The sequence below is a fragment of the Portunus trituberculatus genome, chromosome 45, assembly GCF_017591435.1.
Source record: "Portunus trituberculatus isolate SZX2019 chromosome 45, ASM1759143v1, whole genome shotgun sequence".
Lineage (NCBI taxonomy): Eukaryota > Metazoa > Arthropoda > Malacostraca > Decapoda > Portunidae > Portunus > Portunus trituberculatus.
The window spans coordinates 3,819,719-3,835,896 of NC_059299.1; the positions used below are offsets into that span (position 1 = coordinate 3,819,719).

The 16,178-nt window shown below is 41.8% G+C and overlaps 1 protein-coding gene across 2 annotated transcripts in view; it reads right to left on the bottom strand.

The window, feature by feature from the left end:
* LOC123519643 (inactive ubiquitin carboxyl-terminal hydrolase MINDY-4B-like) overlaps positions 1-16,178 on the bottom strand; it is a 66,703-nt gene that overhangs the window by 10,815 nt on the left and 39,710 nt on the right. For both annotated transcript variants that reach the window (XM_045281098.1, XM_045281099.1), the window contains 6 exons: positions 9,486-9,574; positions 2,101-2,324; positions 1,601-1,766; positions 899-964; positions 512-582; positions 96-243 (listed from right to left, as the gene is read on the bottom strand). In XM_045281098.1, coding sequence (XP_045137033.1) covers positions 96-243; positions 512-582; positions 899-964; positions 1,601-1,766; positions 2,101-2,324; positions 9,486-9,574 — 764 coding nt within the window. The remainder of the gene's footprint in view (positions 1-95; positions 244-511; positions 583-898; positions 965-1,600; positions 1,767-2,100; positions 2,325-9,485; positions 9,575-16,178) is intronic.

A 16,178-nucleotide genomic window follows, 5' to 3' on the forward strand; every position in this document is an offset into this window, starting at 1 on the left:
CATATGTATGTACTGGAACTCACATATAACATTATAAATAGTACTTCCTTCCCCCATTATCTCTCTCTCTCTCTCTCTCTCTCTCTCTCTCTCACCATAGTATCCTCTGTGCCCTCGTAGATGATGCCGTTGTGGAGGTAGGGAGTGGCGCGGCCCGTCAGCACCAGGGTGACCACGCAGGGGTGTATTGTGGCGTTTGTCTCTATCAGCGGGTGCTCCTCGCTTCCCATGTCCTCCTGCAGCCTGGGGAAGGACGGGCCCTTAAACCTCCCTCTCTTGTTTTGTGTTAGAGGGAAATTGAACGAGGGTAAAAAAGAGAGGGAAAGATAAGAGAGAGAGAGAGAGAGAGAGAGAGAGAGAGAGAGAGAGAGAGAGAGAGAGAGAGAGAGAGAGAGAGAGAGAGAGAGAGAGAGAGAGAGAGAGAGAGAGAGAGAGAGAAACAAATAGCAACTCAGCTTAAAAGGGAGATGGGGCGTGATGATGGAACACACACACAGACACACACACTTACTTCGTAAATCCACGGGACAAGACAACGCTATACAGAAGCAGCAGCATCCCATTCCCGTCTTCTGAGAGGAACTGGAAGGGGAGAAGAAAGATAAGGTTACGTTAGGTTAGGTTAGGTTAGGTTAAAGTTAGGTTAGACTGGATTGGGTTGGGTTGGGTTGGGTTGGGTTGGGTTAGGTTAGGTTAGGGTAGGGTAGGGTAAGTTAGCTTAGAGTAGGGCAAGGTAGGGTAGGTTGGGTTAGGTTAGGTTATGGTAGGGTATGGTAGGGTAGCGTAGGTTAGGAGAAGTTCACGTTTGTTGTGTATTGATATGGACAAATTTCTTCCTCCGCGTTCGTTGGTGATTGACAAGTTGCATGGGACGTGTGTCGTTAATTAGTTCACTCACCTCAAACAGATACTTCTTAAGATTGAAGGTCAGCTCATCCTGCTTCTTGAAGTCGAATGTATTAATCTGCAGGAAACAATAACAACAATAAGAACAACAACAATAAGATGCAAGTTTATTATCAATCAGTCAATTCATCATACTTCTTAAAACCATCACTCTTTCTTACGCTCTCAGACCATCCCTACCTATCTCCCATCACCCTAACCTTTCCTCATCCACCCTTACCCTTTCCAGTACCCTCCCTATTTAATCTAACCCACCCAATCCTTCCCCCATCCTTTCTTGCCCTTTCCAGTATCCTCCCTACTTAATCCTTAGCCGTCCCATCCTTCCCTCATCCATTCTTACCCTTTCCAGTATCATTCCTATCTAATCTAACCTATCCCATCCTTCCCTCACCCACTCACCCTTTCCAGTGCCTTTCCCTATTTAATCCAACCCACCTCATCCTTATTTCACTTTTTCTTACGCTCTCCAAACATGCTACTTCATTTAAGAGGCAGATTTCAAGACATTTATCCCCCCCCTTTTTTTTTGGCTCACTCTCTCGGAACTGCAAGGGGATTGGAAACTTAGTGGGCCTCTTTTTTTTTCGTTTCATGTTGCCCTTAACCAGCTTTCCCCTCTAACACACACACACATAAAAATAAATTGCTTCCTTATCCTCCATCTCTTTAATCTTCCTTCAGCCACTCTTACCCTCTCCGTACATCCATCAGCTTGAAATTCAGGATTTTCAGTGAGGTATGTGTTCTCCTGCGTGAGACAGAGAACCACGTGCTGTCTGTCTCCGGCGCGCCACAAGATGTCACTAAGGGCCCCCACCAACGCCTCCTCTTGCATCTTGGTGGACGCCCGCAGCAGCCTGAAGGAGAGGGAAGGGCTTGTGAGGGTCTTGGCAGTGTGAAGGCGTGAAGAAGGTGTCAGAAAAGATGTTACGTGTGGTTGTGTTTGTATGAGATGTGTTTGTTTGTGTGTTCGTTGTTTGGTTAGTTAATTCGGCTCTGGTTAAAGTGACAGGGGTTTTTATACGGCAATTTTACATTTCTAGTGCCAAATTAACGTCATTTTTACACCACAAACAGGAGGAAAAATCTTGAAAACCCAATTAATCATCAAGAGAGAGAGAGAGAGAGAGAGAGAGAGAGAGAGAGAGAGAGAGATACAAAACGTGTTCAAACCAACTTCAAAACACTCACGAGGTCGGATCAGTGTTAGCTCTGGGACCGCGGCGAGTGAAGAGAAGGTGCTTGAGGATGTAGCCCTGCACACCATGGCCAGGCCTTGACACTGTTCTTTGCATCTTGAGGCTGTAGCCCTGCGGTGTGTCGGCATCGCTGAAGCAGAAGGACTGACCCAACCACTCGTTCAAAGCAGGAACCAACATATCACCGCCATTGCCAAAAATTTGCTTCCGAAGAGCCTGGAAAAGGGGAGATGTCTGGTGGGTGGGGAAATTGATAGATAGCTAAGCAGATAAGTCGATAGATAGATATATAGATAGATAAGAAGCTAGAGATAAATAAAAAGATAGATAAGTAGGTAGGAAGTTATGGAGAGAGAGAGAGAGAGAGAGAGAGAGAGAGAGAGAGAGAGAGAGAGAGAGAGAGAGAGAGAGAGAGAGAGAGAGAGTAGATAGATAGATAGATACATAGATAGATATATGGATAATTCGTAATATAACAATAAAGAAAAAAAGGCATGATAAAGAGTCACAAAAAAGGAGAAAACAAAGGAAGTTAAGTTTTCTGAGTGGATAGATAGACAAATAGTGATAAACTGATAGACGAACAGATAAACAGGAACACTCCAGCATTAACCCCAAGTAATAGAAAACGGGAGACGCATCGAAGCAGTAACTCAAGAAGAACGTAACACCTCACCCATCAACCCACACATACACACACTCCATCACTTCCCTTCCTCCTCCTCCTCCTCCTCCTACAGAGTCGTAGTAGCAGCAGGAGGCGTGGGAGGAGGAGTGGTGAGGCCTAACCAGCACGTGTGGGGGTTGTAGTGGGGACACATGACAAAGGGAGCAAGTCTTGAGGGCGGCGTGGTGGGCAGGGGTGGGTTCTCGAGTAGGCTTTGTTTTGGGAAGCGAGTGAAGTGGTTTTGACTATAGACCTTGTTCTGAGGTTCATTCTGGCACACCTCGACTCGTTTGAAAAGGGTCTAGGTGAAGTGACACGCGTTTCTGAGGGTGTTTTCATGTTTCTAGTGACAGATTAACTATATATCTACGTTGTTGACAGGAGAAACAGTGCTGAGAATGTAGTTACTCATCTCTGTGGCGTTTGGAAATTGTTGTGGTGAGAGAAAAAAGCGTTGTGGAATACTGCTCTCTCTCTCTCTCTCTCTCTCTCTCTTGCATTGATAGACACTTCAGTTCCGTCAGTCTTCCTCCCTCTTCCTTCCTCCTCCTCCTCCTCCTTCGATCTATTGGTGCTTTGTGTGAAGTTTGGATGCTTTTCTTGTTGTTTGTCTTGTTTTTTGTTGTTGTCGTTGTTGTTTTGATGTTTGGTGCTTGTTTTTTTCTCTGGTTAGTAAGATTTTAATGCTGGTTTTTATTTAAGCTCTTGTTATAAATGGATGATGTGATTTACCACTGGTTTATTCTTTCTTCCTTTCTTTCTTCCTTTCTTTCTTCAATGTCTGTTACTATTTTGGTCTTCTTTTGTCTTCTTTTTTTTCTTCTTGTTCTTGTTCTTCTTATTCTTTTTCCCCATCACGTGACGCCAGGTAAGAGCTCGCCAGGTGTGCTTCATTACGTTGACTCATTAATACGTCAGTTTCAGGTAAGGGCCACTCACTCACTCACTCACTCACTCACTCACTCACTCACTCACTTCCTTACTTTTTCTTTCTCTTTTACTTAATTTTTTTTTGTAATATTCTTCCTCACTCACCGTTTTCTTTTCTTTTTGTTTGTGTTTCTCCTTTATTATTTTCCTTTCCCTGTAATGTTTCTTATTCTCTCAGTCAGTCAGTCACTCGCTCACTCAATCACTCACTCGTTTTCCTGTTCTATTTGCCTGCTTTTCTATTTTTTCTCTCCCTAATGTCTTTTAATCTTCTCTCCGCCAGTCAGTCAGTCAGTCAGTCAGTCAGTCTTTCCCTCTCTCTCTCTCTCTCTCTCTCTCTCTCTCTCTCTCTCTCTCTCTCTCTCTCTCAATTACTCCTTCAGTTTCCCTTTGATGTCTCTTTCCCTCTAACTCACTCACTCACTCACTCACTCATTCTCTCACTCACTCACTCACTCACTCATTCTCTCACTCACGCACTCTCTCTCTCTCACTCTCACTCACTCACTCACTCACTCACCACCAACCTTCTACTTTAGTACCTCAAATTACCACTGATAAGAAAGGGGAATAAGTGATAAGGAATGATAAAGAGAGTGAATGATAGAGAAAAGTGAATAAAATCTTTACGGACTCTTCTTCTTCCTCTTCCTCCTCCTCTTCTTCCTCCTCCTCCTCCTCCTCAGTTCGTGTGAAGGAGATGAAAGGAGGGGAAAATCAAATATTAGGATAAAGAAAGGGAAGGAAAGATGGAAAAAAGAATAATGACAATACTTGAGAGAATCATGTTCATATTTTATTTTTTTCTTCTTTTTCCAGATTTCGTGTGAAAGTGACGATGATGATGATGATGATGATGATGATGATGATGATGATGATGAGGATGATGAGGAGGAGGATGATGATGATGATGGCGCCAAAAGAAGAATTTTGAAAAGAAAAGAAAAGAAAGAAGAAAAGACGAAGATAGGAAAAGGAGAAGTATAGAAGGAGAGAAAGAAAGGAAGGAGAAGAGAATAAGATGAAGCGGAAAATTCCTTTTACTGAAGATGGAAAGGAGGAGGAGAAGAGAGAAGATGAGGAGGAGGAGGAGGAGGAGGAGGAGGAGGAGGAGGAGGAGGAGGAGGAGGAGGAGGAGGAGGAGGAGGAGGAGGAGGAGGTTGTCGTCTTTTGTGATAAGGAAGAGGGGAGTCGAACAAGGCAATTCCTCCTCCTCCTCCTCCTCCTCCTCCTCCTCCTGCCTTTTTGGAATATCGGAGGTAGTAAGACTGATGAATGAGCGTAGGAGGAGGAGGAGGAGGAGGAGGAGGAGGAGGAGGAGGAGGAGGAGGAGGAGGAGGAGGAGGAGGAGGAGGAGGAGAAGGTAGACGTGACAATGAACTGGGAGAGAAGGTGAGGAAGAGAAGGATGGAGAAGAAAGGAAGGAGGAAGGAGGGTCAAGTTATCGACAGAAGAGGGGAGGAGGAGGAGGAGGAGGAGGAGGATAAGGAATAGCTTGTGTTAGGTCATTTAAATCTATGACCACAATCTGTTATGGAATTAGTAGTAGTAGTAGTAGTAGTAGTAGTAGTAGTAGTAGTAGTAGTAGTAGTTGTTGTTGTTGTTGTTGTTGTTGTTGTTGTTGTTGTTGTTGTTGTTGTAAACTTAGGATCAAGAAAAAACTAAAAATATTCCTGGTTATCAACGTAAAAAAGGAAAGAAAATAGCAAAGGTCACACACACACACACACACACACACACACACACACACACACACACACACACACACACACACACACACATGGAGATCGAACCAAGGGTCACTGTATCACCAAGAGAGGCATGAGTGCGTCACGCTACGACACTTAACAAGGCAGGGAGCACCGACACACACACACACACACACACACACACACACACACACACACACACACACATCTCTCACCTGTCTGCCAAGCGTCACCTGTGTAAGGGTTGATTACTCCCACAGGTGACGTGTATTGCAGGTGTGATGAAGTGCATGACAGGTGTGCAAAAATGTCTTAACCACTTCAATACTGAGACACATTTTTATCTTGAGATTTGTGTACGATTGGACAATTTTTTTTTTTTGACATTAGGAAGGGTCTATGCAGGTCAGAAGATTAATGGCGACAGTCTTCACTATTTTAATCCCTTTAGTACTGGAACACATTTTTATTTTGAGATTTGTACGATTAGACCATTTTTTTTTTTTTTACATTAGGATTGGTATATGGAGGTCAGAAGACTAATGGCCACAGTCTTCACTATTGTAATCCCCCACATGAGTTTCTGAAGCTGTATAAAATCACCAAATAGTAACCAGAAAGAATATGAAAAAGGGTCACAGAACTCAAGGGGTAAAAAATATACTAAAAGGTGTATTAAGATGGTTTTTATCAGCGTGTTGCAGGTGTACTGAAGTTTATCAATACATCAAAAGTGTATGAGTGAATTAGAAATGTATTATGAGTTTATTTCAAGTGTATTAGTGTAGAAGAAGTGGACTGAAGTGTCTTGCAAATGTTTTCAAGTATATCACTGTACTTGTGTATTACAACGTATTACAGGTGTATCAGTGTATCAAAAGTGTACAGCAGGTGTGTTGAAGGGTATCAGTGTCTTAGAAGTGTGTAAAAAGTGTTTGCAGGTGTATTGAAAAAGCACAGGTGAGAAGTGTACCTGTGTAGATTAATTAGAGATGAGTCAGGTGAGTTAGATGACTGACTGAATGACTGAATGACTGACCAACTAACTCTCTCTCTCTCTCTCTCTCTCTCTCTCTGGCTCCAGGTCAGTTGAAATATGTCGCTTTCATGTTGATGTTATTTGTTATTATTATTATTTTTTTCCTCTAAGTTGTAAAGACATCAGTAATCGTGTGTGTGTGTGTGTGTGTGTGTGTGTGTTTGTCTGGGTAAACTAAACGTATATATATACCCACAGACGCACATTTGCACGCTCTCACACACACACACACACACACACACACACACACACACACACACACACACACACACACACACACACACACACACACACTAATAAAACAAGTCTCAAATTAGTTTATACATTAATAAACGTACGGCACGACATAATGATAAAGATGATGATGATGATGATGATGATGATAATGATGATGATGATGATGCAAATTTTTCTTGAGAGAGAGAGAGAGAGAGAGAGAGAGAGAGAGAGAGAGAGAGAGAGAGAGAGAGAGAGAGAGAGAGAGAGAGAGAGAGAGAGAGAGAGAGAGAGATGGAGGAAAGTGAGGAAAGGAGAAGAAATGAGAGGAAAAGGTGGAAGAAAAGAGATGAAAGGAAGAATGAAAAAGAAAACAAAGGAAGAAAGAGGAAAGGAAGAAACAGGAAGAAGATAAAGAAGAAATAGAAAAAGACAGAGAAGAAAGATAGAGAAAAAATAGAGATAGAGATAGATAAAGATAGATATAGAGAGAGAGAGACAGAGATAGTGATAGAGAGATAGAGAAGAGAGAAGAGAGATAGGTAAGAGAAAAAGAAGAAATAGAAAGAAGATAGAGAAGAGAGAAGAAAGGAAGAATGGAAAGAGGAAACAAGGGAAGAAAGAGGAAAAAGAAGAAAAAGAAGATGAAAAGAAGAATGAGAAGAACAGGAAGAGGAAAACGATGCGATGATGAGGAAAGGAAGAAGGAGAAACGATAAACAAAAATATCACCCACAACAAATAAAAAGAGAAAAAAAAGAAAAGAAAAAGAGAATAAACAGAATAATAAATCACTCTATAATTTCACGACAGGAAAAAAAAAAAAAGAAAAAAAAACAAATCTTTTCTTGATGTCTTCCATTTTTTCATTTTTTTCATCCCTTTTTCTCATCTTTTTCTGTCAAACATACGAGTTATTTGTTTTATCAATTTGTTTATTTCTTCCCTATTATTATCATTTCCTTTTCTTTCTCCCTCCTTCATTAGAGGTTTAAAAAAGATCTTTGTTCTTATGTGCAAAAAAGGAAGAAGAGGAGGAGGAGGAGGAGGAGGAGGAGGAAGGAGAAGGAGAAGAAGAAGAAGAAGAAGAAGAAGAAGAAGAAGAAGAAGAAGAAGAAGAGGAGGAGGAGGAGGAGGAGGAGGAGGAGGAGGAGGAGAAGATCATATATTGATGGATGGACAAAATAAACCTAGATGCAAAACTTAAGGACAATTTTAAGGTCATAGAGAGAAAGAAATGACCTGATGATGATGGAAGAGGAGGAAGAAAGAAGAAGAAGAGGAAGAAGAAGAAAGAAGGTCAGAGGATACAGTAAACAAGGGAGAAAATAAAATAAAAGCGAAAAGTAGAGGAAGGAAGGAGGAAATGAGATGATGGAAGGAGAAAATGACAGGGGAGGGGAGGAGGAAGAGGAGGAAGAGGAGGAGGAACGGGAGGAGGGGGAGCTTGGAGGAGGAGGAGGGAAGAGGATGATGAGGATGAAGACGAGGAGTAAGAGGGAGGGGAAGGAAGGAATGAGGTAATGAGAGGTAATGGAGGGGAGAAGATATAATAGAGGAGGAGGAGGAGGAGGAGGAGGAGGAGGAGGAGGAGGAGGAGGAGGAGGAGGAGGTAAGAATGAGGATGACTAAGATGAGGAGGAGGAAGAGGAAGAAGAGGAAAGAGAACAAATACACGAACGAAGGACTAATGAAGATGAGACAAAAATAAAAAGAAGAAAAATGAAGATGAAAGAAAGAAGGAAGTAATGAAGAAAAAAAAAAAAAAAAAGCAAGTCGTGAAGAATATTGACAAAAAAAGAGAGAAAAAAAAAAAAAAACATTAGCAAAGAATTTAACGATGTGGGAATTTGTTTAATCAAAATTTGTCTTTCTTGATTCGTGTTTTATGGTTGCATGAAGCCAATTTGTCTATTAGGAGGCTTCCGTGGGCTGTAATGAGGGGAAAAAAGACCTTAATCCCATTGGTGTGACCTGTCATGACCCTCCGTGACACCCCAGTGACTTCCTGTGGGTCCAAATGCAGGTCAACAGTGGGGAAGGTCATTGTTTGTTAGAATGTGACCTATTTCTTGTGTTCTTTGTTATTCTGGCTTCTTTTTAATCAGATTTTCACTATATTTGTATTATAACTTTTTTTTCGTTCTTTTTTTCTCTTTTCTTTTGGTTATTCGTGTTTCTAGTGGCCTTAAAACTTGACCCTTTCTCGTTTCCTCTTTCATTACTTTGATTTTAACGGTTTTCCTCAAAGGTTTCTTCGTGTCTTTGAAGAGAGGAAGGTTTCAAGACACTTATCAAACAATTTATCATTTTTTTCAATTTTTTTAAGAGGTATGTTTCATGACACTTATCCTCGACTATTCTACAATTCTTTTTTTGTCTTTGTGGGGACTGGCACTCAAATGGACCTTTTTGGAATATATATTTTTGTTACCAGTACGCGAGTTGCATAGAAGACACAAGCACAGAGGAACAGGCCAACTCTATTTGATCTTTAAGGGAACTGGCATTCAAGTGGATCTGTTCTTGTTTTGTCCCTTGGCCGGCTTTTCCGTCTTGCTTAAAAAAAGGGTACAACTACACGTGGACTGTAGCTTCCATTACTTTCTTATGGCACACCAGCATTATAATGTCACGAAAACAAGAAAAGAAGAAAGAAGATAGAAGAAAGAAGAAAGATGAAAGGATAGCAAGGTCCCCAGGTCGTATCTTTATCTATTATTCATGAAATAAACTAAGAAAATCGGCACGAGTATGTAAGACGAGTAGCCGGAGAAATTGTGCAACAGTTCGGTTACATGTTATCTGAGGCTCACCAGGGCAGTCTCCAGGGTGATGGGCTGGCCTCCCAACACTGGCACCTTCTGCACGGAGCTCTTGGGTTTGGTCGGGTATAACACTCGCTCTGATGGGAGAGAGACAGAAAAGCCAGGTTAGGTTATGGTAGAGAATATGAGAAGGTTAAGGTTAGGTTTAGGTAAGTGAAGGAGAAGAAGGGTAAAGTTAAGTTAGGTTACGGGTATGTGGAGGTACGGTACGGTAAGGTAAGGTAAGGTAAGGTAAGGTAAGGTAAGGTTAGGTAAGGTTAAATTAGGTAAATTAAGTCAAAGAGAGAAGAGAAGGTCAGAAGGAAGGTGGGGAAAAAAGCTGTGCTAGGTCAGGTTAGGTCAAGAAGAAGGAAAGGTTGTGTTCAGTAAGAGGATGGAAAGAATGCGGAAAGATCATTAGATTAAGTCAGGTTAGGTTAGGTCAAGGAGGAAGGGGAGAGAGGATGAAAGATGACAAGTAAGAGAAAACGATATGACATGGCTGTTAGGATAGGTCAGGTCAGAGAGAGAGAGAGAGAGAGAGAGAGAGAGAGAGAGAGAGAGAGAGAGAGAGAGAGAGAGAGAGAGAGAGAGAGAGAGAGAGAGAGAGAGAGAGAGAGAGAGAGAGAGAGAGAGAGAGAGAGAGCGAGGTCAAAGTGAAATATGAGACTACAAAAAAAGGTAGTCTTGTGCTAAGCGAGGCCACGACAGGTGAGTCAGGGGGTGGGGGTAATTACTGGAGTGGTTACAGGTAAAGTGGAGGCGTGGACTGGTCACCTGATGTGTTCTTACTGTGACCTGCACCTGAAAAAAAGGAGGGAGAGAAAGAAGAAAGGAAATTACAGGTAAGATTATTTTGTCTCACATCTTGAGGTAAAAAGAATCACAGTATTGAAATTAGTTATCAGTATTACTTCTATGTAGACGGAATAGAAGAAAATGCTGGAATAAAAATAGCTCTCTTCTCTTCAATGTAAAAGTCAATACTAAACCATTTACATTCTGAACTGATTAAAAAAATGAATAAATCGAAAGTATGACGCAAATTGTTCCTTAATTTCTAAACACAAAAAAATAATAATAATAAAAACACCAAAATCTTAACAGAAACTCAAACATCAAAACTCAAAACCATCATTCAAATAAATAAATAATAAAAAAAAACTAGAAAACAAATTACCATAACAATAAAATTTTTACTTAATTATTTCCTCCATAAAGGTGAAATTGTACCTTTATGAACTACGTGAGTCACTCTTAAGATAATGAGAGTAAATCCTTGAAGCCTGCTTGAGTGAGGAGGAGGAAGAGGAGGAGGAGGAGGAGAAGGAGGAGGAAGTTAATGGGAAGAGGAGGAAATGAAGATGGGGAGGAGAAGGGGAGAGGAAGGGGAGGACACCGGATAAAGGACAGAGAGTAAGCGGAGTGAAGGGGAAGAGAGAACAAAGAACTAGATGGATAGGGAGGGAAGAGGAGAGGGAAGGGACAAGGGAAGGGAAGGGGAAGGAGAGGAGAGAAGAGAAGGTGGTCTAAAGTGCAGAGAGAGAGAGAGAGAGAGAGAGAGAGAGAGAGAGAGAGAGAGAGAGAGAGAGAGAGAGAGAGAGAGAGAGTCATCAATCATTACAAATCCTTACACATAATGGACAAGAAACATTGTATCCTCGTCCCATTTTCTTCTTAGTCTGCAAATGACCATACAAAAAGAAAACGGTGATGATTTGAAGGCAGACTGAAGACATAAAGTAAATAAAAGAAAAAAAAAGAAAAATAAAGAAAAAATATCATCAAAACCACAACACAGTAAATAAAAAAAAAACAATAATACATGAATAAGAACAATAACATTTTAATCCCCCCTCCGTCTAATCCTATTAAAAAAAAAAGAAAACGGGAGATCTGTAGCCACTATACACACACATGCAGTTCATTTTGTTCATTGCCATTCGCCTTTTTTTAACGGAGCACTAAAACATACTCAGAGTCTACAATTACAACCCATGCAGCGTGCCTTTATAAATGTCCCTTCAGTTAAGAGCAAGATCAAGATTAGTTCATTCTCTCCCATTCACTTATTCTAACCACGAACATAAGAAAGAATTGTGTTAACTTAATCACAACTACAATTACGTTTCTTTTATTGTTCTTTATTACAGTTCATGCAAGTTGTGGTTTATGCAGGAGGAGGAGGAGGAGGAGGAGGAGGAGGAGGAGGAGGAAGTGAGGAGGGAATAAATTTGAGGATTAATAAACGAAAAATTAACTGTAACGAAAAGAGAATAAATTGAAAGGTAAGGGAAGGAGAGGGAGAGAACAAAGAACTATGGAAAGAGAGAGAGAGAGAGAGAGAGAGAGAGAGAGAGAGAGAGAGAGAGAGAGAGAGAGAGAGAGAGAGAGAGAGAGAGAGAGAGAGAGAGAGAGAGAGAGAGAGAGAGAGAGAGAGAGAGAGAATATACCCACCTTTTTTACTTTTCTTTCATTTCCCTACCTCATTACTTCCCTCCCCTCCCTCACTCCTCTTCCACCTTCTTTTTCTCTCCCATTTTACCCTTTCACCCTTTCCTTCCTTCCCTATTTCCCTAAAACCCTCATTTCCAAACATAATACACCTACGTATACAAACCTAAAGATCCCTATGAAAATTCCCTAAAAAAACAAAAAATCCCTGAAAAATGCCAGAGAATACCCTATGAGCAACAAACCATCCCTAGGCCATCACGCACACCTGGACACACACCTGGACACACACCTGGACACACACCTGGTCACACACCTGGACACACACCTAGACACACACCTGGGAACACACTTGGTCACACACCTAGACACACACCTGGACACATATCTGGACACACACCTGGGCACATACCTGGGCACACACCTAGACACACACCTGGACACACACATAGGCACACACCTGGGAACACACCTGGACACACACATAGGCACACACCTGGGAACACACTTGGTCACACACCTAGACACATACCTGGACATACAACTGGACACAAACTTGGACACACGCCTAGACACACACCTGGACACACACCTAGACACACACCTGGACACATACCTGGGCATACACCTGGACACACACCTGGACACATACCTAGACACACACCTAGACACACACCTGGACACACAACTAGACACAACTGGGCACACACCTAGACACACACCTGGACACACACCTGGACACACACCTGGACACACACCTAGACACACACCTGGGCACACACCTGGACACACACCTAGACACACACCTGGGCACACACCTGGACACACCACTCATCTTACCTGGTCCTCTTTTGTCTTTCCCAAGCAAGAGGAGTTTCTGGTACAAAGTCTGTCTCTCTGGCCTAATGTTGCTCATCTCTGTGGCTGCCTAACCTAAGGGACGCTAGGTAGAGTCTCTGCCTTGAGGGAAATGAAGGAGGTTGACGCACAGAGGCACAGGGGAAGGTAGGAGGCATGCGGTGGTGGTGGTGGTGGTGGTGAAACGTAATCTAGAAACGTTTGCTCTCTCTCACCACGACTATTTTTCGAAGCCTACATAAATGTTCTCAAGTGTTTTTCCTACCAATAATGTAGAAAATTGTTATTGTGTCACTAAAACCGTAAAAACAGACATAAAAACTAGTGTAACTTCAAATAAAGACTTTTGAAGATAGTGTGGGTGAGCTGAAGAGATAGTGTTTTAGAATGATGTCAAAAATGTAAAGGAAGTTATTAGTAAGTCTATAAATGACAGTGATGATAATGACGATGTAATGATGGAAATATTGATAAGTTACTATTACTCCTACTGTTACTACTACTACTACTACTACTACTACTACTACTACTACTACTGCTACTACCCATGAAGAAAAAAAAAATATAACAGCAAAACTATCATTAAACATACGAATAAAAGAAAATAACACCACGCAGAAAAATAAATAAACAAAAACAACCATCACCAGGGCAGAACGAAATAACAAAATAACCAAATCACAGCACAAGTACTAATTAGCGGAGTTCAAGGTGAGGGGGACAGGTGAGTCAGAGTATGAGAGTAGAGCACAGGTAACGACAACACGCTGCCACACCTTCTACAGGAGGATTACAGGTACAGGACGTCATACCTGTAATTACTAGTACCCTACAGCGTTACTGGAGACTCCTGAAGAAGGGAGAGAAAAGGGAGAGAGGGAGAGGGGAGATAATAAAAGATAGAGAAAGGGAGAGTAATATATTCACCTTTATTCATGGTTATTTATCTACTGACGAAGAGATTGGTGAGATAATTGACTTTACTACCATGCTTAACCAAGGGCGTTCTTCTACTGACGAAGGGAAGAAGGGAGGGAAAGATTAAGTTGAATTTTCATAGATATCTCCTCTCTACACCTGAAGGAGTAGATGATGGAGGGGAGGAAGGGAGTTACATCACTGTCTAATGCAAGGACGCCTCGCTACTGAAGAAGGGGCAGACGAAGGAAAGCAAAATATCCTCATCTTATATTTCTCTGAATGAGGAGAAGAGGAAAAGAGGAAGGAAGGAAAAAAAGGAAGTAAACCATAACCTAGTGCAAGGGTTTGTCTCTACTGAAGAAGGAGATAAAAGAAAACGCTAAATTCTAACCTATATCTCATACATCTCGATATCTGAAGAAGTAGCAGAACGAGAGGATGGAATGATATGAAAAACAGGACTCGTTACTACTGAAGGAAGGATGACGAAAGAGTGCTGAAGTGTTTATATCCTATCTGAAGAAGGAGTGAACAATAAAACTATAACACGATGCAAGGACGTGTCGCTACTGTAGGAGGGATGACGAAGGAAGGTTGAAGTGTTTATATCTCAGCCTTCTCTCAATCTGAAGAAACGAGGGATCAAACTATAAACACGATGCAAGGACACTTCGCTACTGAAGGAGGGGATGACGAAGGTTGATCCCAGTGCAGCGTTACCGTCACCTCCACGGACCCCGGCAGCTCAGTGGTAAACTCCTTACGACATAAAACACCACCAGTTCGAGTCCTGAGAGGCTGAAGGGCGCCACATCTCCACTAAATAGACTCCGGGAGAAGGTGGATCATCCCATCAATCCACCTTCTTAAAATCACCGCTGCTAGCACCACCACCACCACCAACACCACCACCACAGTCACCAGCACCACCGTCACAGTCACCACCACCATATCCCCGCGTGCCAGGCCGTCCATCACCATCACCACCACCACCATCACCACCACCGCACCGCCACACCGCCCGACACTGTATGGCTGACTGACTGACTGGCTGGCTCGACGCGTGGCTGGGTTGTGACGGCGCCGCGACCGTGAAACTTTATATATACCTGCAGAAAGTCACCAGCCGGCAATAATGGCGTGTTAATAGGCTTAAAAAAAGAAGGCCTAACACATTCCCCAATATACATGGTCACTAATCACCGTCATTCATTGTTATTACTTTGAGAATGCGTGTTTTTGTTATTATCTATTTCATTTTGTTTTGGTTTGGTTTGATTTGATTTCTTTCTCTTTTCCCCACCAGGTGTTGAGTTCAGGTGTTCACAGGTGACCGAATTAATCGCTATCTGTTGGTATATTTTTCCTATTGATAAGACGAAGTGGTTGATTAATGGGATGAATTAAGACTATGTTCAGAAAAAAAGAAGGATGAAGGAGGAGGAGGAGGAGGAGGAGGAGGAGGAGGAGAAGAGAAGAAGAAGAAGAAGAAGAAGAAGAAGAAGAAGAAGAAGAAGAAGAAGAAGAAGAAGAAGAAGAAGAAGAAGAAGAAGAAGAAGAAGAAGAAGAAGAAGAAGAAAGAAAAACAAAAAGAAAGGAGAAGAAAGTAAAAAACGTTCCTAATAATATCCATGACAAAAAAAAGAAAAATACAAAAATAGTCTTATCAGCAAAACAATGAGAGAGAGAGAGAGAGAGAGAGAGAGAGAGAGAGAGAGAGAGAGAGAGAGAGAGAGAGAGAGAGAGAGACAATTTAATCAAACGGTCTCTTCTTTCCGGGTGCATCTGGCTATTTGCGTCCCGTGTCTCGCCTCACCTGCATTAAACTGGATTATTAACTGTCCTTCACCTGAACCAGTGGGGAGGAGGAGGAGGAGGAGGAGGAGGAGGAGGAGGAGGAGGAGGAGGTGGGGACAAGGAGGAGATGAGGTAGGGACGAGACGCTAATCTGATCTTTATGTACTGGCGAATATGATTTTCACTTTCTCCTTCCTCTTTTGCTGTGGCGTTATATCTTGCCCCCTCTCTCTCTCTCTCTCTCTCTCTCTCTCTCTCTCTCTCTCTCTCTCTCTCTCTCTCTCTCTCTCTCTCTCTCTCTCTCTCTCTCTCTCTCTCTCTCTCTCTCTCTTTCTATTCTATCTTACTCTGTTTTTCTCTATCTAGTTTCCATTTTCTCTTTCGTCTATCATCCTTCTAATTCCATGTTCTCAATCCATATATTTGTTCATTAATTCCTTTATTTATTTACACCTTATCCATTTATCACAGTTTAATCTCCCCCTTTTTTTTTTTCTTTTGACATTGACTTCCTTGATTAGAGAAAGTGTGGCTTGGAATTTTGCGAGACTTAATAAGCAATGACGCAGAATGAATGAACTGAATGAATGAATGAATAGATCTGTCACGTCATGATCGCTGCTAATTTAAGATCAAAAATAAATAAATAAATAAACAAATAAGTCTGTAATT